The sequence below is a fragment of the Scardinius erythrophthalmus genome, assembly GCF_964197995.2.
Source record: "Scardinius erythrophthalmus genome assembly, chromosome: 4".
Classification (NCBI taxonomy): domain Eukaryota; kingdom Metazoa; phylum Chordata; class Actinopteri; order Cypriniformes; family Leuciscidae; genus Scardinius; species Scardinius erythrophthalmus.
The window spans coordinates 6,345,489-6,369,241 of NC_138224.1; the positions used below are offsets into that span (position 1 = coordinate 6,345,489).

At 37.5% G+C, this 23,753-nt stretch overlaps 3 protein-coding genes across 5 annotated transcripts; 1 reads left to right on the forward strand and 2 right to left on the reverse strand.

The window, feature by feature from the left end:
- The first annotated feature begins 1,577 nt into the window (after positions 1–1,577).
- nfyba (nuclear transcription factor Y, beta a) lies at positions 1,578–4,505 on the forward strand. Of its 2 annotated transcripts, none has more exons than XM_081364443.1 (7): positions 1,578–1,676; positions 2,410–2,503; positions 2,603–2,736; positions 2,979–3,176; positions 3,411–3,489; positions 3,705–3,784; positions 3,867–4,455. In XM_081364443.1, the coding sequence occupies exons 2-7, from the start codon at positions 2,410–2,412 to the stop codon at positions 3,897–3,899; spliced, it is 618 nt and encodes a 205-aa protein (XP_081220569.1). In that variant the 5' UTR covers positions 1,578–1,676; the 3' UTR covers positions 3,900–4,455. The 2 variants fall into 2 exon arrangements, with proteins under 2 accessions (XP_081220569.1, XP_081220570.1); XM_081364444.1 differs by having other exon boundaries at positions 1,668–1,834; positions 3,867–4,505.
- Positions 4,449–13,285, reverse strand: hcfc2 (host cell factor C2). Of its 2 annotated transcripts, none has more exons than XM_081364442.1 (15): positions 12,988–13,285; positions 12,526–12,674; positions 12,017–12,177; positions 11,719–11,927; positions 11,538–11,622; positions 11,054–11,160; positions 10,739–10,966; positions 10,462–10,665; positions 9,130–9,185; positions 8,975–9,041; positions 8,743–8,774; positions 8,505–8,645; positions 8,244–8,429; positions 7,881–8,172; positions 4,449–6,294 (listed from the first exon to the last, which is right to left on the reverse strand). In XM_081364442.1, exons 1-15 carry the CDS (start codon positions 13,145–13,147, stop codon positions 6,215–6,217), a joined length of 2,157 nt encoding a protein of 718 aa, XP_081220568.1. In that variant the 5' UTR covers positions 13,148–13,285; the 3' UTR covers positions 4,449–6,214. The 2 variants fall into 2 exon arrangements, with proteins under 2 accessions (XP_081220568.1, XP_081220567.1); XM_081364441.1 differs by having other exon boundaries at positions 8,951–9,041.
- A 6,624-nt stretch (positions 13,286–19,909) lies between these two features.
- avpr1ab (arginine vasopressin receptor 1Ab) lies at positions 19,910–23,424 on the reverse strand. Its single transcript, XM_081362910.1, has 2 exons — positions 22,285–23,424; positions 19,910–20,957 (listed from the first exon to the last, which is right to left on the reverse strand). The coding sequence occupies exons 1-2, from the start codon at positions 23,150–23,152 to the stop codon at positions 20,554–20,556; spliced, it is 1,272 nt and encodes a 423-aa protein (XP_081219036.1). The 5' UTR covers positions 23,153–23,424; the 3' UTR covers positions 19,910–20,553.
- Between the last annotated feature and the right edge of the window lie 329 nt (positions 23,425–23,753).

A 23,753-nucleotide genomic window follows, 5' to 3' on the forward strand; every position in this document is an offset into this window, starting at 1 on the left:
GTAATCAGAATCCAGGCAAAGGTCATGGCATTTTAGATGAAATATAGCTTCTGTAAAGGTTTTATAATAATAATTATTCTTATAAATATTATTATTACTAACTATTAATTAATTGTACGTTGTATTGCTACTATTATTATTAATAATACCCTACTAAAATGTATAAATTTTATTTTTTAGATATAACTACATATAAAGCCTGTACATGAATAAAATAAAATTGTAATAAAATTACAAGAAATTAAAAATAAACAAAAGCAAGTTCATCAGAGCAGGAAACTACTGGTCTAAAAAATCCCAATCTACATTACGAAACTGTGGTCAGGTTGGTGGGAAATGTTTCCGTATGTGCATATATAATGCAGAAGCTGGAAAGACCAGAAGAAGAAGAAACAAGTAGCCCAATACATATCACCAGACGAAAAGCCATAAATCAACACACTGCATTAAATAAAATAGAAACCCAAATACAGAAACCCCGCAGCTAATTGAATTTTAACCTGCAATACAATTAGATTATAAAGCCTCAGTTAAACAGTGCTGAGTCAATGCCCCCCTGTGCTGAAGCATGGACACAACACAATCACAATCACAGAAATGACTTTTGAGACTTAGAGAGGAAACTAATCAATGATAAGAACTGAAAGCCTAATGCAATGTTAATTATTTATTAATGACATTGTTGCATGCATAGATGTTCTACATAATCTTCCTAAGTTTCTTGGTTGGGTGCAGAAGATTTTGTAGCAAAACCCAAATTGAAAATTAAGTCTTAATTTATATGGATATAAACTGCCACAACATTTCCTCCCTTAATAAGCAGTCTCTAATATCATTATGCATTCAAGGTCCACAGCATTCAGTGCTGAGTGAAGCAGAAACGTTTAAAATTCATGAGTGATTTTGCATTCTGGACCTGCTTATTAGAGGCAGTTTCTGAGGTGTCCATTCCCAAGAGGGAATTAGGCCAGAACTACAAGGTCATGTGTTGGTGTCCTCTGAGGGGAGTTTTTACTGTACAGCTAAAAATTACTATACATAAAATGAATGGAAACTCCTGTAAATGCAGTTATTTGTGGCCAGTTATTTGTGGATTTTGCCACAAAAACGTTTAGCTTTTATTTAGTCTACTTTTTCATTTACTTAACTGTGCATGGGGTTTTTAAACATACCATGCATCATTCAGTCATGAAAAAGAAGTAAAAAAATAAAAATAAAGCGATTAAATGCAGAAAAAAATCAAACTTTTTTCACAGTTGGTGATGATAAGACTGCAATGGAATTTGAAATTCACCTCATTCGGTGATTTTGTCAAATTGAGCTCTAGCATCTTTACCTGAAACCTGCAAAATGGGAATGAATGGGAAATCAGTATGTATATGATTTACTCCTATTTAGGCCTACATAAAATTAAATTATAATTATCCACATGTATACAGGCCTACAGTCAGCATGAATCTTATCATATCATCAAACCAAAAAAAAACGTTTTTAAGATTAGGCTACATGTAGTTAAATGCAACCAAATGCACTGGATTCTATAGCTTTAATTCACAATTTCCTCAGCGCGCCCCCTGGTGACCGATATCCACGCGTGCACAAGCGCGGGCACAAACTCTCTCGCGCAGAGCAGACCCATTTCCGTCCAATCAAGTTGCAGCGCGAGCTCGAGTCAGGTTTGTATTTGTGGCTATGGTCAAATGATCCGCTTCAGCGATAATTCTCGCGTTTAACGGGTAGAAAGGGATGTTAACGGCAGGCGTTTACAGGTTTTACCGGGCCGAAGGAGCAGTTAAATACAGGAAGTGTTGAAAGAATGAATGTTTGAGGATGGGTAAGGGATTATTTGAGTGGAGAGATGGAGGCTAAATGCACGCGAGGCCCCGAAGCCACATTCAACCACATTTAATAAACAGCAAGTTTATTTATAAAAGAAGACTGTTAGTTTCTGTTTAAAGTATGCAAATGGTTCACAAATGAGCTATTTCTTACTGTTAAATGCGTGTAATTAGTTAGCTTGAGCCGGTGTGATGCTAACCTGCTAGCTGACTATCAAAACAAAGGGTTGCTAGAGATGCATACAAAAAATTATTTAACTATTTATTGACTAACGTTATATTAATAACATATCCACAGCCACGTTGCACACATTTATTACGTATTTATTCTATAATAGTATATTTCGTAAATGTATATTATATGTATTTGTAAATATATAATATGCTATAATGCTTTAATCCCAATGTGTGCTATTCATTATTATCATTTTTTTAATAATATTTTTTCATCATATTCTGGGGAGTTATTTAGATGTTTTTTTCCTGGGCCATGAGTGTATTCTTGTCCATTTTGAAGCTGTAATTGTAATAAATGTTTTAACAACCCTCATTATCGTATTTATTTTTTCAGATGGACGGAGACAACAGTACCACAGATACTACTCAGTTAGGAATAACTGGAGAGTATATGACCGGAGGGACATATGTCTTACAGACCCAGGATGGTGAGGACATGGACATCATTCACCTGTGTTAAATGTAATTAAGAAAACGTTTATTATGAGATAAGAAGCAGCATGTTTTTGTACATTTTATGTGTGCAGATGATGGGGATGAAAGTTTTAACGACCATGAGGATGGCAACGGAAGCAAAGACAACTTCCGAGAGCAAGACATTTACCTTCCCATCGCTAATGTCGCCCGTATCATGAAGAATGCCATCCCACAGACTGGAAAGGTAGTTGCTCATTCTGTATTTTGTGTATTGTGCATCTTAAACTGTTCCCATGTTATTGGAAAACCAATAAAATATCAGAGAAAAAGCACTCTGGGAAAAAAGTCGTCATGAAACGAGAGTTGCGATAATCTTTTCTTCCCTATTGTGACGTATATCCAAGAGAAACGTCTAGAAACTGTCTTTTTGAGTGTCCTAAACTTAAATACAAGTAAAGGCCTTTTATCACCTCTTTTTAATCTCAGATAGCCAAGGATGCAAAAGAGTGTGTGCAGGAGTGTGTAAGCGAGTTCATCAGCTTCATCACATCGGAGGCCAGCGAGAGATGCCATCAAGAGAAACGCAAGACCATTAATGGAGAGGACATCCTGTTTGCTATGTCCACTCTGGGTTTTGACATGTACGTGGAGCCGCTTAAACTCTACCTGCAGAAGTTCAGAGAGGTATTATTCACTCACACACACCAGTTTATCTAGACTAGAGATCATGGTCTAAAAATATGAATGTCCACCCATATAAAGAATTGTAGAGAACATATCTTTGAGCGAAACAAAGAGATCGAATATTGCAGAATGTCATTTGTGCAAAAGCAATACCTGCATGTGTCATCATAAATGTCATTTTTTAGAGCACAAATTGTGGTTGGCAGTTACAAGTAACATGCTCATGTTTCCAAGGCAATGAAGGGTGAGAAAGGCATCACTCCGGTTACAGTCAGCGAAGGCCTTGGTGAAGAACTAACAGATGACACCTTCAGTAAGTTCAAACCTTTTCATCAAGCTTATTTCAGGCATATAGCTGTGTTTCCCTTCTTCAGTGCTGACATGCGAGACATCCAAACTCTTTAGCAAGTGCCTTGTTCAGAAAATTCGATGTCATCGAAACATACCATACCCTTTATTTATAGCTATTGGTGTTTTAAAGGGTTTCCATGAAGAATTAATATGAAGTGCTTCACTTTTAACTTGCAGCCGGTCAGTTGCCTGCAGGACTGATCACTGCAGATGGCCAGCAACAGAACGTGATGGTATACACCACCTCATACCAGCAGGTTAGTATGTAAACCCACAGATTTATGACTGGTTTTAGTTATGCTCATTATTTAAACCGTCTCTCTTTTTCTACTCCTTTAGATCCCTGGCGTTCAGCAAATACAATTCTCATGACTGAAGAACTGGCCGACTATATCTAGTGGCCTGTCCAGTTTCCAGACAGACTTATCTCTTGCCTTGCAAAGTTTTCAGGTCAGTGCTGGAAGACCAAGAGATGCCTGGTTACCAGAGCAGGAACTAAAGTGCCTGTTGCCAGGAGGCTGATTTGATCTTAAGTGATGTCTTGTAATTAATTCAGTATTATATTTAGGCCAGTGTGTTTTCATTGGTCTGCTTGGTACAGGCCACACCAAATTGTGAGGTTTTTTTTTTTTTGGTTCCTATTTGGTATTTAATAAGTTTTAAAGTTTGGGATGGGGCAGTGGGAAGACAAGGCCATATTGACCATTTACATTCCCACAAGTAAGGGAATTCTAATTTGATGTCATTCGATCTTAAATAACCTCATTAACTGACATTGTTATGCTGATTCTTTGAATAAAAATGTGATCTGTCTTTGTTTGAATGTTGTTCAGCATGTCTTTAAAAAAAGTCATTAATTTTTTTTATCTATATTTAAAAAAAAAACATTTATAGAAAATAAAAATGGTCAAGATCAAAATTAATTTGAATGTATGATTTTTATTGCAATGCCCTTTTTAGTAAACTTTAGCCTATACAAAAAGACTATTATGAGAATGTGGCAAAAATATGACCTATATTTGACTGAAATGTTGTGGAACAAATATAAAACAAACAAAAGACAGTCAGTTCAAAATGAATGGAAAATGTGTTTAAAAATGGTCAAAAACTTTCTCAGATGTTTATTTTTTCCATCGAGAAAGGGCACTAGGTGTTCCTGAGAATGCACAAATAGCAAGTGAATATGTACATGTCTGTAAATGAAGAAATAGCGCTATCTGTGGCATTGATACTCTCTGTAGTTTTCTAGATTTGTGAAATGCTAATGGAACATTAATACAGATATAATCTCCAATGTACAACTGCATAAGCAATTGTATAAATGGGATATTAAAAAGCCCCCAGAAGACTGATTATACTAATCGCACTTGGTAAATAAAGTAGACGTATTACTATGTATAATTTGTTAATGCACTGAATATTTATATACCCAAATTGCTGAACTTTTTTGGCAAAATGTAGGATTGATTGTGTTTTTGTGATGTTAACAAAACCTGATCATTGCCTGAATTATTTTAGCTAAATGTACACTAACTTTTTTTGTTCAAATTTTAGACAAAGTCTTCTTTTAAAACATGTTTTTTTCTTACCCTGATTCACTATGTTAAGCCTATTATTAGGCTTAATAATAATAATCAGGCTAACAGAATGTGCCAGAGCTCAAAATAAAACAAGAGCATTTCGGGTATGGCGAGAACTGAGGGATTTGAAATGCAAAAGTGACATGGAGACGGTGTTTGTATTACTCAGGTGAGTAGGGAATTTTGTTGAACAGATAAATTGTCATATATAGCTTTCTAACAAGAGTTTATTGTTAAGCATTATCTATTGTGGAGGGTCATTTCATTATGGTTGTTGAAACATGTCTAGTGAAGTAACATCTTCAACTAGTCAGCTTGCGATCCTTTCCACCTAAACTGGTTATTTCTCTTAAGCCTAGTAGTGAATGTTTTATGAACAGTAGCATAACCATATTCGCAGTCATGCAGAGCCGAAGCACAACCAAAACGTTGTTCTTCTGCAAAATTCATGCAGTTTTTTTTATTTATTTTTTTTACTGCTAGAGGGTTAGAAGTTACATTGTGTACCTTTAATTTTTTATCTATAATGATAAGGCAAGGGGAAACGTTTCCTCCAGTTATTCAATAAAATTCTGTTTAGAGTAAGAATTGGATGGCTTTTATAAAAAGGGAAGAAATCTCTAGGGGGAGCTGCTTATGTTCAAACTGCTAGCAATTACGCAGTTCTTAAAAATATACAGGCCTATTTTAAAGAAGGTACAAAACGCATCTTAATATATGGGGATGTAGCTCATTTTTCACTAAGGGTTGATCAAATCTTGCTCACAAAAACCAGATTAGGTATTTCAAGAGAGAGAGAAAAAAGTGTTGCCAGTGGCTACAACCGTTTAATAAAACTATATTTATGAACTTAGTATAAAAAGTGTTAAAGTAAAATGTACACGATTTAACACTGATAATGACCCAGTAGGGATATTATTTAACTAAAACTCTTACAGTGTAAACAATGCCATGACATTAAAAGTCAATCAAAGCAGTGGACTGAGATCACGTTCGGTCACTAAATGGGCTATATATTAAAATGGCCTTGTGTAACGATAGAGAGTAAAATGCAGTCCTGAAGTATTAGAGCTTTGGCTGTCAGTGTGATCCAGCGGGGGTGAGAGTTCATCTGCAGGTGGTGTCAGGCTCTGCCGCTGGAGCGCTGGAGTCTGCCTGCGTCACTGAGGATTTCAGTTTACTCGTGTCTGCAGGATGACACAAGCAGCTGTTAGGACTGGACTGTATGTTGCATTTGACAAGGACACATTAAATCCATCAAATGTTACAGTAAAGACACTTATAATGTTATAAAAGATTACTATATCAAATAAATAACTGTTCTTTCAAACCTATTCATCGAAGAATCCCAAAAAAAAAAATGGCATCACCACAACAGTTTTCAACATTAATTGCATATTAGAATGATTTCTGAAGGATCATGTGACACATGATGATGAAAATTTAGCTTTGCCAATACAAGAATAAAGTTATTTTTATATTGTAATATTTCACAGTATCACTGTTTGTACTGTATTTTGAAAAAAATAAATGCACCCGTGCCCGAGCATAAGAGACAACAGTGCCATATTAAAGGTAAGTTGGCTATAAGTTTGTGTTGTCGACATGTCAAGAAGAAGCAAGGACTCAAGCTGGAATTGATACGGAAAAAAACTACGGCATCGTTGTTGTTTGCCTAGGAAGCTCCGGAGCTGAAGTTCAGATTTAGTAATAGGCGTTTTGTTTCTGACACACAATGTAAGTGGTAGACCAATCACAACAGACTGGGTCATCTAACCAATCAGAGCAGGGTAGACCAATCACAACAGACTGGGCCATCTGACCAATCAGAGCAGAGTAGGATCACGGAAAAGAGGGATTTAGAGAGACGATTTGATAAATGAGGAGATGTTCAGTAGCCGTGTTTCCATTACCCTTTAAATTGCGCAAATTGAAAATACGCCCAATGGAAACATGTAATTTTTGCAAAAACTCAAAAGTTTTTACGCTCGCATGAGGAGGTTTTTCAGGCAATTCGAAAAAGAAATATTTTGCAAATCTGCAATAGAAACAGTTTTTGCGCATTTACAGTCACCTGACGTAGATGACGCGGTGTGTTTGGACAGAATACGAGACAGAGCTCTTTATTAAATTCATATAAGACAAAAGAATTACAGGAATAATGGATTCTAAACCTCAAATAAATGCCACAATCAAGACCTCGAAGCAGAAATGAGGGAGAAACACCTCATATGTGCCGCTCACAAGTATAATAAGGGTCGTTCCTTACCATTAATGCTTGAAAACACACATCTCCTTCGATTCATAATAATGGCAAGTGCAGTGGCTGGGATATAGTAGCCGTTGCCATGGTTTTAGGAATGATTTAACTTATCGCGAGAGGAAAAAATGAAGTTTTAGTCGCATAACATCGGTTAATGGAAACGCCGTCATTTCGCAATAGTTTTTTGTCGACATTTAGAAAAAAAAATCGCAAAAGTTTTGCGCAAATCTGTAATGGAAACGCGCCTAGTGACTATGAGAAAATTAGGCTAAGTGTTTTTTTTGTTTTTTTACCCTGGATGCATGTAAACCTATTGTTGAAGACCTCCAAAACAAAACTAGGAACTTTTAAAACAGCATAATAGGGGCACTTTAAAACCTTTAGCACTTTTTAAATTTAAAACCCAAATGCTATCTATAGGAAATTCTTCAACATGGGGAAAAATCATGCAAGTCATGTCATGTGATGAGGACACACTCATGAGTCAAAGCTTCAGAAGCTCTTGCACACCTTGCAGCCAGCGGATCTGAGTGGCGGGACCGTAGCCCTGTTCGTTCTTGGCAGCGATTCGGAAGACGACGGCAGGCCGTGCCGAGCAGTCGATGTGTGCGTTGCTCAGCTGGGCTTCGCTGACTGTGCATGAAGTCTTGATACCGCGGTAGATTCGGATGAAGGCCAGCTCCCCGGGTCGCTCCGCACTGTTTCCTCGACTCTTCCTCACAGCCAGGTACATTGAATACTCCAATATCTTCCCGGACAGAGAGGTGGGAGGCTCCCAGGTGATGTGCACAGAGTCAGAGTCCTGAAATGATGACATAGCATCTAAACAACTTTGAACACAAAATGTTTTGTCATCACTGAGAATGATTGTACCTTGGTGATTTTCACAGCAGACGGAGCCCCGGGAAATCCAGGCTGGCAGGTTTTAAACTCACTAACGGGACTGAAGTCGCCCAGGCCGCGGCTGTTCAGTCCGGCCACCCTGAACTTGTATGTGACTCCTGAGGCCAGTTCCTGCTTCTCGTGACCCGCGAAACTATGAGGACCCGGCAACTTCCACTGTCAGAGGGAAAACACCGGTGATGTAAACACACTGACACAAAACTGGAAACCGTGTGTGTACTGCAGACAAACCTCACTGTCAGATGAGTTTCGGGAAGACAGGATTGAGGCCATGTCACCATTCTCAGAGGGCAGGAAGTAGTGTGTAACCTCACAATACAGTGTTTTAAACACACCCACATCAAACCACTCAGACTCCTTTGTAATCTCAGACTGTCAGGGCACAGAGGGGACATGTGTAAGTGTGTTTTTAGTAGCTTTATACGCATTATATGCTCAACAGGTACAGAGACACAACAAAACACTCTACCTGTTGGGATGGTATTGAAGAGATTTCTCGTTCTGTAAATGAGAATATAAACAGTAACTGAGGGAAATGTCACGGAAACACCTTTTTGATCTTTGATTATGCACATGAAATATTCATCATCAGGTATATGTACTTAACTATATGTACTAAACCACAGAAAGGCCAAAAGTAAAAATGCAAGAGTGGGAAAGAAACATGCATATTATACCAGAAGCAGTTTTCGCTTTTCTACCTTTGTCCCCTGTTGGTCGAATGTCTGATCCATCCTCACTCGTTCCTTCTGGCCTCAAAAGGCTTTCCTGAAATGAGAAAGGGGCCTTTGAGATTTATATATAAATATACAAATAGATTATATATATAGATTCCACTAAAATGCAGATATCTGACCTGTGATGAAAATTCTCTCTCTCCTTTAACTTTGACAGCTGCACTTGGCTGGAGGTCTAGACAGATGAAAGAAAAGAAAATTAATTTAAATAAATAAATATATTTAATATACACATGGTTCTTGCACCTTTCCAAAGTCAAATTCAAGCATTTTTGCACTTTTCCAGCACCTTACAGCCATGGTAAATTACATTTTACACACATATACGTACTTCTTCATCACATTAAGTAAGATGTTGCATATGAAGAACTCCAAAGCATTGTTCAGATATACTTCTTTTGATATTTTATTTTAAAATATACTTTGTAGTTTTAATTACTAGTTAAAGTTACTTAATTGCAATGGGTGTAATTTTTATTTATATTTTATATATCATTATAATATATATAAAATATAAGTTTAAAAAAATATTTTTGGCAGCATATTTTTTTTGTAAGTGTAAAATGTTTCTTTCATAAAAATAATTTTGACAATTTAAATAGATAAATAAAAAAAATGAATAAAACAAAATGGTAGAAATAAAGTAACTTTAACAATTAAAAGGATACTATGACAAATATATCGCGTTCCTTATTCAAACAGATTTTTTCTCCCATGAATATATGATTGACCTGAAGAATAAAAGCTGTGTCATATACTTAAATATTTATATGAGCAATTTCACGCTCATAGCCATGTGAAATAGCTCTATATTAATGTGAAAAGATTCTTTAATCAATAAAATTAAACACTATTTTGTAATATAGCCTATTGTCTTTCAGTAATTCAAGCACTTTTCATATGTTTTTTAAGGGTTTATTAGTACTTATAAAGCACATATTAATGCCTTATTCTGGACGACCATATTCTACATCCCTTAATCCTAAAATGAACTCCCTTACTAACTATCAATAAGCAAGTAGGAGTTAATTGAGGCCAAAGTCGTAGTTAATAGTTAGTTAATAGAAATATAATCTAAAGTTTGACCACCCAATCAACTCCAAGTACAACTATGCAATATGCTCACAAAATCTGTTGTTATTTTTTTTAATAATATTTAACTAAAGAGTGAAGATGTCATTTTTTATTTTTGCTGTGTTTATTGGGCTATTGAGAGGAAAGCGCACAGCACATATTTACATATTCATCTAAACACCGTATATTGGGACCTTAAGACACGGTTGCACTTTATTTGACTGTATTTGCACTTACAGTGTCCTTACCTAAGAAAGTCGGTAACACTTTATTTTACAGTGTTCTTGTTACATATGTTACATGTACTTACCATAGTAATAACAGTAAATTATGCATAATTACATGCAACTAACCCTCAACCGATTAAGTTGTATTACCTTTTTGTATAGGCTCCTTTCTGTCTCCTGGGTCTGGTGGAGGAGTTGCTGTGGACTGTGGTTCAACTGAAGCAGAATGAGGAGACGTGACCGGCTGCACTTGAAGCAAGTAACACTCAGCTGCAGGCAGGGGCCGCCAGGCGACATGCAGAATACTGATTGTGGACTTCACAAGAAACACCGCACCAGGAGTGGAAGGCCTCTCTACACACACAAATGACACAAATGTTCATTGAAACATCCAAAAGTGTACTTTGTAACGACAATGATGGCTCACCTGTTTCTAGGTACCACAGATCTTTGCAGCAGACCTGGTAGTTATTGAACTTTTTGTATCCATCTCGCCCGCTCCAGACATATAAACGAGTGCCGACGGTTACTGCGCAGTGCCCAGCTCGAGCTTTGGGCCAGTGTGCACTGCCCTCTTCCTGTTCCACCGACTGTACGCCTGAAGCCAATCCCTGCTGGTGTTCTTCCAGTGTCAGGTTATGCCATGTCAGTGTGTCTACAGTAAACAAGTACTTATTATTAAAGCAATTTCTGAGATTATCTAAGTGCAGGATCATTGCAATATTCTTGATCATAGTCATACCAAGGTTTAGTATGGAAAGGGAGTTGGTGCAGATCCACTTGACTCCATCAGCAGCGAGAGTCTCTTCTGCCTCTCCGACGGGAACCCATCCTCCAAACACATATAACCTACAATGAAGAATCAAGAAGATAAAGAACTTGAGGAAAAATAAAGACAGTGGGAGGTAAGAAAATGGTTGCCAAAACTAGACTTTGGCATAGCCGTTCTGACTGAACATCATCATCTCTGAACATCTTGACTTTGTTGAAAAGTGAATTTGAGAGAGGAAAGGGACAATAGAGCTGTTCAGTCATGACACCAATATCTAGGCTAACCCAGCAGGCTAATGGGTTTTTAGCATAGCGGTTTTGTTAACATTACTAGAAGAGCCTTGCATTTGAGTCACATCTCAAACCATTGTGACATGACATGAAAATGCTAATTATCTTTCTGGTTTTGGGTCTTTAAAGCAAATCTAAGCGAAAAGAACCGTCTGTCACATTACTTGTTTCCAATCACATTGGAGGTGTGCAGACTTCTGGGTAGTGGTGGTTCTCCTCTGGTTGGAGGCAATGACCAAGTCATAGTCTCTGAAATAATTAAGACATTAGCTTGAACCTAATGAACTATTATATAAAGCGATACAGGACATATGCATTATTTTGTGAATATGAATAAGGCCTTACCAATGTCTAACTGCCACAAGTCATTCAGTCTGTGCCCACACATGCCCCCAAATATGTAGAGCTTTGGGGCACTGCCACCCTTGCCACAGTACATCACAGAACTATGGGATTCCCTGGCTGACGGGCCTCCGCCTTTTGTTTCAGGAATGCTCCAGCCTTTAACCCCGGATTGGGCCTGCAGCTCCAGCTCGTAGAAGTCATCTAAATACCTGCATAGAGACACAAATATACATCATTCAATGCAAGTATGTATGCGTTTTTGAGTTTGGCATGAATATTTGCATATAAATATGCACACCGTGGTATATTTCCATTTGGGTCTTCGCTGTCATTGGCCATTCCACCCAAAAGGTAGCACTTATTAGCATGAAGAGTGAAGCTGTGGCCAATTCGTGGGCATGGAGGTGACGCGTTCCTCGGTGGGCGGGGCTTCAGTTTCTTCCACAGCCATCGACTGGCCTGAGAAGAGAATTGATATCAGGGCCCTCCTATCATAAACTATTAATGCTTTAAAGATGCAGTAAGCGAGTTCTGATAAACGCTGTTGAAAGTGGATAGGACCGAGCATCAAAACACACTTGTAGCCAATCAGCAGTAAGGGGAGTGTCTGCTCATGAAGGGGGGAGGTGCCTGTGTTGCATAGCGTGTTTGTGAATTTGTGGGTGGGGCTATCAAGATAGGGGTGTGATCCTTTTGGGTAGGGGTGTGTTTGTTTTGGGGATTTCAAATATCAACAGCGTTTCTCAGAACTCGCTTACTGCACCTTTAATTTAGGTGTGACTACATTATGATGGCACAAGTGCTCACCTGCAGTTCATAGAGACTGTTGGTGTACTGGCCGAATTCAACCATTCCTCCAAACACCAGGATACGCGTGCCTTCGCAAGCGAAGCCATGAGCGGCACAGCCAGGTGGGATATCACCTCTCACTGCTGGTAGGAACCACTGCTTGGTCACTAAAATATAAGGTTTATAACTTGCATTAATAAGTTTCAATATGTGTAAAAAAGTTGTAACTATTTTAATGTACATTAACCAATCAGCATTAAAACTGAATATGTAAACATAATCAAAGTTTAGAGGCATTTCTAACTCTTTTAATGTATATTAACCAAAATTTTGTTACAGTAATCCAGTGCATTCATTGCTGGGAATTATAAGTCACGTCTAAATATGTATATGGCAATATGCATGTATTTCGTTGTTTTTAACAGTGCATTGACTGTACTATGTAGCATTAATGCAGTTGGTGTTTATCTAGTGCCCTACCAGAGTTATAAACATGCAGATTGGTCGCTATTCCCTCGTTTCCACCTCCAAACACAACCACCAGCTCTCGTATGGCCACGGCCCGGTGCCCATGCCTCGCTCTCGGAACCGGTCCAGCGTAAGACCGCACTCTTTTCCATAGAGGACCCTTGTTAATCATAATGGGTTATCGGTATTTTTTTTTCATCTAATTTTAATTTTGCACATGCACAATTGCATTGCAGTAAAAACTGACTACATGCAAACAGTTCGTAGCATTTCCCCGTGCGTGAAAACTTGTCTGTGATTGGCTTGACGTAGATCACGTGATCAAAAGGCGGCGTATTCTCGACCAATCAGAGCCGTTTATGGTTCTTAGGCACCTCCCGTTTTTTAACAAATAAAAAATAAGCCCCGGGGACAGTAAAATTACAGTAAAATACAGAAAAAATGAATACGATAGATGCATATCATGAGAAAAAATATTATTTGAATGAGTATTGTAAACTGTAAAATAAATTAATAAAACGCCCTTCTACTATGTAATCTACTATGATAGCATAAAATATCTCTCCATATCTCTCCAAGATATTGTTTGTTTATAGTATAGCGCAGTCATTGAGACAGAACAAAATAATAAAATAAATAATTGCATTTTAAACGTTTAAATTCAATATAGCCCATTTATGATGCATTATAACATGAATATTATTTTTATTGTAACAAATGAGTCCCGGTAGACATTAAAACATAAGTAAAAATGTCAAAATATGTATAACTGTTTAAATCTAATAATTATTGTGCATGTGCAACAGGTAGGGTATTGATTTTAAAATTTGAACAATGCTAATATCATATGGTAGCAATCACTGTCCTCAATCTTTACTTTTTTTATCCAACAAGTTTTATCTGAACTTCATGAACTGTGTTTAAGCTGTAATATCTTAGGTGAAACCTAGAGGTCAGTAAAAGTCTACTCTAGGCTATATGAGGATTTGTAGTTTTCGGAGGCATAGCAAATGAGGAATGATTGTACAGACATGCCATAAACGCTAGACGTTATGGATCATAGGTTTAGAGAAAGCCATTCGTTCAGAAAAACAATTTTATCTTTAATAAAACCAAAATACCCTTTTTTGCCTGAGGAAAATTTGACTGTGACGACTTTGAGTGTTTATGTGCAAGGTTGAGGCAGTTCATGTTAAGGTTCTCCTTCCCAAACGATTTTCTCTGGGACATGCAGATGTGATTGATTGTGCACATGAAAAAGCACATTTGAGACCTTTTAAACACTCTCAGAAAAAAAGGTACAAAAGCTGTCACTGGGACAGTACCCTTCAAAAGGGTTCTAATATGTACCATTTAGGTACTAATATGTACAATTTTGGAACTAATATGTACACTTTTGGTACCAATATGTACCTTTGAGGGACTAAATGACTAATATGCACTCTTTAGGTAGCCTACAAAGGTGTACCTTTTGAAAAGGTACCGCCACAGTGACAGCTTTTGTACCTTTTTTTCTGAGAGTGAATAGTGTTTTACATTTAAATGGCATTTACATGGGGGTGCAAGAAGACAACTAGCTGTTCCATGATGTGATAGGCTACTAAATCCATTAGGCCTACTTATTGTAATGAGAAATAAGAAATATACTACAACATTTTATAGGCTACCTTCAGAGTTTTTTAGTGACATATGGTTTGGCTGTCAGAATTGAAAAACTGCCTCATGCTGTGTCGATATGAAAAATGAAATTGAAAAAGAACAATGGTTCAGTTCGGTAATTAGACAGCTCTTCTCTGAAGTGATGACAGTTTACTTCTCCTGCTGATTTTAGAAAGTTGAAGAGAGATGTAACAGCTGTCTACTGGTCCTTATAGCTGTTTCTTGTTGTTTTAGGAGAGCTATATCTCAGAAGTTGGCTAGCATGTAAACTGTTCTTGAATAGCCTAATATTGTGTCGGCAACTCAGCAGAAAAGGAATGGATGGTTACACAATATTCCAGAGAGTGCTGGGAGTCTGTGGAAAAATAAACAAGGAGATGGCTATTCTTATTTTAAAAGTAAGAGAAAGTATGTCACATGTGAGGGGTTGCCGGAGAGAGAAAGGAATGAAGCGAGGGATGCCGGAAGAGAGGAATAGTTCAATAGTTTAAACGTCATTTATTCAGTGTGTTCTTGTCCACTGATTTGATTGGGTGGTCCTAGCACTGGAAAGTTTCACTGTTTCTCTTCTCAGTATTCACATTCCAGTTTTATAGTTGACGCCATTGTAGGCTAACTCAATCATTTTCATGACAGAGCAAAAATTGAACGATTAAGTTTCTGCTGCTCTCTTGAGGTTGAAATTATTGTTAATAATGCTAATAATTATATTTACATATGCATTGAAGAGCGGTTATGATCAAAATATCATTAATGTTCATTCATAATAATACTTTAAAAGGAATATATTTATGTTCTATGTTGTTGAAAACTACGTTGTTTCAACGTACAGATCTTGTAAAAATTTCAACGTTGATTTAGAAGTGTTTTTGTTAACCTTTTTCAACCATTTAGCATTAAACGTTATTTCAACGTTGTTTTCAACGACAACTGACATTATTTCAACCATATTTCAACGTTGAAGGTCGGGTCTGTTGCTCAAGACTGACCACTTGCAATGTCGCAATACACTTTAAAAAATGTATTGTGATCAATGGTTCCACGAAGAACCTTTTACATCCATTGCAAAAAAAGGTTCTTTATAGGCTTCTGTAAAAAAATATAGTTGGTTTAACTTAAAATTAAGTTACCTGGTTGCCTTAAAATTTTGAGTTTGTTGAAATTAAAAATTTGAGTTAATACAATGGAGATTGGCTTAATAAATAGAACTAAACATTTTATATGAACCATGTTAAAGTTGATTTGACAAAAAAAGTTGTGATAACAAATCAAGATTTTTTTTTTTTTTTTGCGAGGGTTCTTTAGATAATTAAAATGTGCTTTAAAAATGTTCTTTGGCATTGCTGCAATTTTTAGGAGTGTATTTTTGTGTTGTGGCTAAATTGCATTTCATGAACAATATGGGGAAGCATGTTGAGTGCAAGATATGGAGATGTGAGGTGAAGAAGATGCAGACAGCTGGAGAGGAAGGCATGACAAGGGACATATGAGACTTACGGATACAGTATAGAGTAGACATTGAACTCTACAGGAAGTCGTCGCTCTGCATAATGTAAGTTGTTCTATTTTGGATTCTTCCCCCATTAACTGTAAGCTTAACTTCCTGTCTCAAACAATGCACTTTCCTTCCTGGCAACCTTTCAGAATAATTTAACATATTGTTTAGGTTTGAGCCAAGCTAGAACAACAAACTGATTGTGTTAAAAATGAGTAAAGTTATTTGATGTCCTTGAAACACTTGTGTTGTGTTTGTGTCTATGGGACAATGCCTGGTTCACCATTGAAAATGAAGTGCTGAACACATTTATGTTTATTTTTATGAAGTAATACATTTGCTGTGTTCATTTATAGCATGTCAGAGATGCTTAAACCTGAATATTCCTTTAAAGCTCCAGTCCTTGATCAAATGTGTATCTGAACAGACAGCTAGAATCAATGTGAAGAGAGAAAGTTACATCATACTTCACCTGAACTAATATAACATGTCTTTGTCTTTCAGGAGCATGTGAGGACAAGCGAGTCGCTGTGAACCCAATTACACCCACAAACTGCCATCACTGACAGACCTGGTCACATGAGAAAACTAGTGTGAGTGTGTGTGTGTTTGAAGAGAAGGTGACACATTAATGAAAATCATGAAAAGGCTTCCTTCACTCTATAATTAAAGGTGATGGGAACATTCAGGGTTTTCACTGCAATGCCATAAATGAATGATTTTTGGTTCCTCAAAGAACTTTTCCGAGGTTCTTCATGGAACCATTCGTGCCAAAAATGAACATTTAACTTTCAGATTGTGGGTCATGTGGTTTAAGAGTCTAAGATAAGCCTTGGATCTACTTTAGAACCTTCTGGATCTAATTTGGAAAAAGCGTGACCAGGCAGAGTGAACCTCTAAATTCTGTATCAAGGTTGTTAGAACGTTACAGGAAGAACAAAGGTTTTACAGAATTATTTTTTGTATAAAATATATATATTTCTTTTACTAATATACCAACTTATAGTACTGAAATCTCCTTTGAACCTTTATAATGTTCTGACAACCACCATCAAAACGAAGGTGGTAATGAGAAAGCAACATTATGAATCACAAATGAGTTTAATACGAGAATGTGCACAGGATCATGCAGACAAATGCAAAACAATATCAAATATTAATTTAGCAAGATGTAACACAAAACATTAATGTACAACAAATTACTAAGAAGAAACAATTATTTAAATGAAAAATCGTTAAATGTGGTGTCACACATGGAATTTAACCAAATTATCAATTTATTTCATTATACGTTTTTTTCCCGTAAATTAAAAGGTGACGTTCTGTTTTTTTTGTAAAATTACATTAAATGCCCTGTTAGATTTATTACAGTTATTCACCATGTATAGAAAGGAAACTTTTTAGGTTTTGTACTTTTTTACAATGTGATAATGTAGGCTATATCCCGGCCGCCGTGATTTATGTGTGTGTGTGTGTGTGTGTGTGTGTGTGTGCACCACCTGTTTTGACGGAACCTCCCTCCTGGCTCTTTTTATATTTTTAATGTCTTTCAAAGTCCACATGGCCCTTGCCGTTATTAGATTTGCTCCCTAAAAAACAACAAACCTTTCCTGTTTGACTCATTGACAAGGCAGGATTTACCCGTCAGCAACATTTAGTTTAAAAGATGAGCCTAACATTACCTATCAATTAGGTTACAATCCTATAATAAAACGCTGATTGCTTTCCAGTAGTGTCCAGATCCAAAGATGAATCCCGCATTATGTGACGAGGTCGTTCGAATCCCGGCTTAGCCGGAACATACCTGTTGATAAGACTCAGATTGGGAGATTGGAGCCACTTGGGTTTTCATTTTACGCAGATAAGAGAAAGCTGTGGGAGATGATGGGAGTTTAAATGTAAACCGCACTGAGATTGAAGCAGATGTAAAGGATCAACCTTTCACATGCATAGTGGTGTGTAATGCCAGATTTTCTCACACTCACACATCAGTGGCCCCAAAATACCTAAAACACGCTTAAAATGTCATTGCATTAGATGACATCAATCCAAGTGATATTTATTTTAAATAAAGATAGCATAAACAGTTTTTTTATTTACATGTAATTATTTAGCAGATACTTTTAAGCACATTGATTAAATTATGATGAACATCGCATGCAATTTATTAAGCAAAACATTTCAAGACTTTTGTTATATTGTAGTGAAACAATAATGTAAGTTCACTCTGCTAGTATCAAGCTTCCAAATAAAGCAGCCAAGGTTCCACAAAGGAGTTTTTACAGCGATGCCAAAGAAGAACCAAGAAGAGTCATTTTTCATAGTGTGAAGAACATTTTAATAGTCTAAAGAACTTATTTTACCCACCATAAAAAACCTCAATGGAAAGTTTTTATGGATGTTAAAGGTTCTTCATGCAACCATCAATGCCTATAAAGAACCTTTATTTTTAAGTGTGTGTGTGTGTGTGTGTGTGTGTGTGTGTGTGTGTGTGTGTGTGTGTGTGTGTGTGTGTGTGTGTGTGTGTGTGTGTGTGTGTATGTCTGTGAACTTTAGAATAACTGACTTCATACATCCACGAAAAAGCACCTTGAGACCAGTTTGAAAAAAAAAAAATCAATGCAATAATGACTCAGGAAAGTGAAGTTAGTTCAAAGTAAAACTATAGTGCACAACAGTTGGGTTCCAGAAGTAACAAAAAAAAAAGCTTTTTTGAACCTTTTCTCCATAAGGAAATAGATTTTTAACGATAATCTATAAACCTTTAAAGACAGATCTAGAGCTGAAATGTTGTTAATCGATGGTTTTTGTTTTTGTTGAACCCCACATTAGTCTTAGTCCACATTATTTCAACTTATTCTTAAAATAATCATGTTTAACAGCGGAATTCATCATGAAAACTACATTATCCATGATTATAGGCTACATAAAATTCCACCAATCAGAGTCAAAACAAGCAAAATGAGCCAAAAGAGTTACCAAAAGTGCATATTTTATTGCAATAAACTTATATAAAAGTGACTTATAATATATAATCAACATTTTTAAAAGAGTTTATATTATTCCATTCCTTTTAACTCGATTATGCAGTTCGCAATGATTCATGGGATTGTAGTTCTTTCCCTCACTAAAGCCGTTAAGTTCACAGTACCTTTTGTGATTTATTGCTTCAAATCAAAGTTTTTAATCTTATAAATTTACCTCGTATTTGATTGACTTGGTTCACGGCTTAACACTTTTAAACAAAGACTTTTTTAAAACCCCTATTAGAGAAATGAATGGGGAGAAAAACACTTCCTGAACCAGCGCCGCTGAAAAAGTGGATGGGCACTAATGCACTCTATAGGCAACATTTGGTTTCAGATGCCAATTGGTTTGATTATTTTGTTATGTAATGGAATAAAATTTGATACATTAGACGTTATTCAGTTATGTGGTGTAATTAAGGGCGAAAGAGACTGTGTAATAAGAGAGTGTTCTGGTTCTGCATTACGCAGCCAAGATTGCAGACACTGGTTTCCGCTGTGGATAATTATTCCCACAGCTCTCCGGGACAGTATGAATAACTTAATTAAGTTTATATTTCATCGTTCTTTGATCTTAGTGTCATTATTACTAATAAAGTACATCTAAATGTGGAGGAGACCTGTCAATCAAGCATTTTTTCAGCCTGTGAATGTGTTAACCAAACAAGTAGCTTCAGGCATTGAAACTTGTGCACACACACACACACACACACACACACACACACACACACACACACACACACACACACTCATAGACAGTTTGTAATTGGCATGTTTTATTTGCTTTTGTTGAGATTTTTATATATTTACATGAGATTTATTCTCTTTACATGTTTTTTGACACAACTAAATTCTTTATATTTACATAAACAGTTTGCCAAACACTAGACAAGCTCACACTTTGCTCAGTTAAAGATTGGCACGACCAATACAAGATACAGCTCAAGTTATACACCAGTGCTAATTTCAAATTATATTTATTTGTCAGTCATAAAACTGACGCATAAAACGTACACACACTTACGATACACTCTTTTGCTCCCACCCATTCAAAAAGAGCTTTGTGTTATCGATGTAAACAAATAAGACACACATCAGCCTAAGAAATGAAGCTGAGGTTCTCACCAATAAGTCACAGACTTTAGCCATAAAGGAAAGTACAACACAACATAATGTGCAGTAAAATAAATGATTCATTTATAAGAATGAACACAACATTCCTCAGTAGATTCTCATTCATGGTATTATGAAATGATTCTCTCTTCCACCATGAATATTTAATGTTTTTAAGTAAGGAACTTATATACAAGCAGAAAATGAGCTGACTCGCACCACACCATTTGTATCTTTTGTAAATAAATCCTCAGTATGTGTGATAAAATGGTTTTACTCTTTTATTTATACATTTATTTTCATGTCTTTGGTCATCTCCATCCCATCGGGCTCCATTGGCACACTCTGACTTGATTTGCGCGAGCAGTCAAGCTGCAAACACTGACTGGATTTGCGGGAATAGTCTAACCCTACAGACTGACTGGACTTTCTGGAGTTGCACGGGTCTCTCCAAGAGTCGAACCCGTCTTTGGTCCGGGCGGCGGTCAGCTTGGACAGGAGGGTGTTCCTCCTGATGCTGCTGTCCGAGTCCTCTTTATGGGACGTGTTTTGGGGTTTGTTCCAGCAGGAGAAACAGCCTAAGAAGTCGTAGAGGAGGTGACCGCTGAAGAGCATGTAGATCCACGGGTTACAGCAGCTGTTGAGACTCGCCAGCAGGGCAGAGAGGGTCACTGCAGCGTTCTCAGAATCTGAAAAGAAATAAGATGGCGTTAGCCTTGGGGTTAAAGATCTGGTCTGATAACTGGAAGGTTGCAGGTTTAGACCTTGCAAAAGTTGATACATTTACAAGTTTAGGAAGTGTGATTGCAGGTTGAACTACTGTTTCGGAATGTATTTTGTCTTATTTTTATTTTCTCTCTAGTTGATGCATTAACATTGAACTGAAATCTGTTTTGACTCATTTAATAATCAAATCTTGCACTGTAGATTTGTGCAATCTGATTATGCATTTCTCATGAATAATAGGTAGCTATTAATATGCCCTCTCAGACTTATGAACAAAATATTAGGTAATCAATTTTTTTTTTCCTTCCGTGGTGTACAAGTATCTATCCATATTGGAAGATGCAATTCCAATAAAGCAATATTAGATTTATATAAGGAGCATTATGTAATGGTACAGTATATAAACACTGATAATAACGAAATGAAAAAACAGCAATACAAGCCCCTGTATCCTTTAATCTCAAAGGAATGCTAATGGAATTCCACAAAGAACCCTCTGAGAGACAGATAAGATCTTCCTGGATAAACTGAAATTCTGAAAAATACACTGAAGCAAAATGCAGTATGATCTTATTTATATAATTCTTATTGTTTGGTCTCATTAGGAGTGCTTCTTCATTTTTTATAGAAATACCATTAGGATTCCCATTAGTATGGAAAATGAACAACATGTATGCAATTATTTTTGGAGATGCCTGTAGTTACACTTGGTTCGTTTTATGCCAGAATTAGGCTTTGAAACCCGAATTACACTTGAAAGGAAAGGGATTGATGGGCTTTAAAACCCTCAAAATGAAATCAAAGAAAAAGATAAGTGGGGCTTAAAAGCATGTTGTTTTTGCTGTTGTTGTTGTTTTACATATACATAAACATATTTAGGTTTTTAAAAAAACGTGACTACAACCGTTGTCCGAGTTACACAGAGTGCGCAAAATAAATATTGTGTAGGTTTTTCGCGAGGACGTCACGTAACCATATCAAGAGCTGCTCGACCACCGTGCGTTTTGGACGGTAGCATACGTCGAAAAAACTTAAAGTTTGTAACTATTGGTAAGGCTTTTATAGAATTACACAACACATTTATCATAAAAAAAATTATTCACGTTTTGTTTAAACATCTTTAAAACATGGCGCTAGGGGCGCAAAAAGGCGAACCTTAACCGCTCGCATCCAGAAAATTACTACAAGAAATACTTCGACCAACTAAAAGTCTTCGAATAATTAGTTACTCTTAATATTGTGTTTAAATATATATTTACATTTATTATGTGTGACCCTATGGCATCTTACCATCCCAGGGGAAGTTTTCATCCCAGACTGACCACATCTGCACGATGAAGAACGGAGCCCAGCACACAATGTACGCCAAAACAATCACGAATGTCATCTTCACCGTTCTTAGTTTGGCTCTTGAGATGATGGTGACGCTATTGACAGACGCCTTTCCAATCATCCCGTTCTTAGTGCTGTGTGGGGAGCCTCTCCTGGTCTTGCACTTGAAGTTCTTCCAGATACTGTGGCATATGAACCCGTAGCAGATCATGAGGATGATTACAGGGATGAGGAAGATGCCCACGGTGATCCAGGTGATGTAGGCTCGGATGCCCCACGGCTCGATGAAGTGTCCCCAGCAGTCATACACATCCGAGCCGTTCTGGATCTCGCTCAGGGAGAAGATGAAGTATTGAGGGGTGCTGAGCAACAGGCTGCAGAGCCAAGTGGACCCGATCATGATGTAGGCGCGCTGAGTGGGCTGCTGGAGGGTCTTCAGAGGGTGGCAGATGGCGATGTAGCGGTCCAGGGTCATCATCACCATCATATAAGTGGACGCGAACATCCCCAGGACCTGGAGATGCTTGACAATCCGGCAAAGAAAGTCTGGTCCGTAAAACCTGAAGGTGATCTCCCAGCAGAGCTGTGGAAGTACCTGGAAGAAAGCAACCACCAGGTCCGCGAGACTCAGGTGCTTGATGAACAGGTGCATGCGCGAGCTCTTCTTCTTGGTGTTGTGCATGGCCAGCAGCACGCACAGATTTCCGATGACCGCCACGAGGAAGGTGACGCTCAAAACCGTGATCTCCATTTTGGCCACGTCTTCGTTCCTGCCGTACGGATCGGTGTTGTTGCTCGCCGCGATTTGGTGCGACGTGTTGTTCATGGTTGGGTTTGGAAACGAACTGTGATTCCCATGCGTAAAAGCGCGTTCGGGTATATGGAGAAGCGCGCGCGCTACCCCATGGGTTTCATTACGCACGGACGCTTGTGCGTAAGAGGCAACTGATCGGGATCCCCACAGAGTCCCCAAGTGAGCACACTTAGACTGGAAATGACCGATGCATTTCAGAGACACGGATCATATTCTGGTAGTCCACATGCCTCAATTGTGGTGATCTGACTCACAAATGCCATGAGGATTGTCTGAAAAGTGTCGCATTCCTTAAATCCAGCCCCCATTGAAGAGGCTGGCAAGCTCAAGAGCCGCCTCTCTATCCTCAACTGCCCGCCCAAACAACATGAAAGCAACCTTAGCACCAGTAGATGTAAGTACGCGCGCCGCGCGCCCTAATTGAAACCAATCGAGCGCGTTACGTTTCATTGTACGTTGACATAATAATCATAAATGTCAAAGTCTTTACAAAGTTTTCATTTATCTGTACAATCTGTAGTAATTATTATTAGCTTTATATAAATCAACAGGTGGTTTGCCATTTTGGAAATATAGTCTTGTTTTTCTCTTGTGTTTTCTCTGTGGGAACCCC

Coding starts and splice junctions, on each gene's coding strand:
- nfyba (XM_081364443.1), top strand. CDS start 2,410: ATGGACGGAGACAACAGTACCACAGATACTACTCAGTTAGGAATAACT. Junction 3,490..3,704: donor ACTAACAGATGACACCTTCA/GTAAGTTCAAAC, acceptor TTTAACTTGCAG/CCGGTCAGTTGCCTGCAGGA. Junction 3,785..3,866: donor ACACCACCTCATACCAGCAG/GTTAGTATGTAA, acceptor CTACTCCTTTAG/ATCCCTGGCGTTCAGCAAAT.
- hcfc2 (XM_081364441.1), bottom strand. CDS start 13,147: ATGATTAACAAGGGTCCTCTATGGAAAAGAGTGCGGTCTTACGCTGGA. Junction 12,675..12,987: donor TCTGCATGTTTATAACTCTG/GTAGGGCACTAG, acceptor CTTATATTTTAG/TGACCAAGCAGTGGTTCCTA. Junction 9,042..9,129: donor AGAGAGAATTTTCATCACAG/GTCAGATATCTG, acceptor TTCTCATTTCAG/GAAAGCCTTTTGAGGCCAGA.
- avpr1ab (XM_081362910.1), bottom strand. CDS start 23,152: ATGAACAACACGTCGCACCAAATCGCGGCGAGCAACAACACCGATCCG. Junction 20,958..22,284: donor TGAAAACTTCCCCTGGGATG/GTAAGATGCCAT, acceptor ATTTCTTTTCAG/ATTCTGAGAACGCTGCAGTG.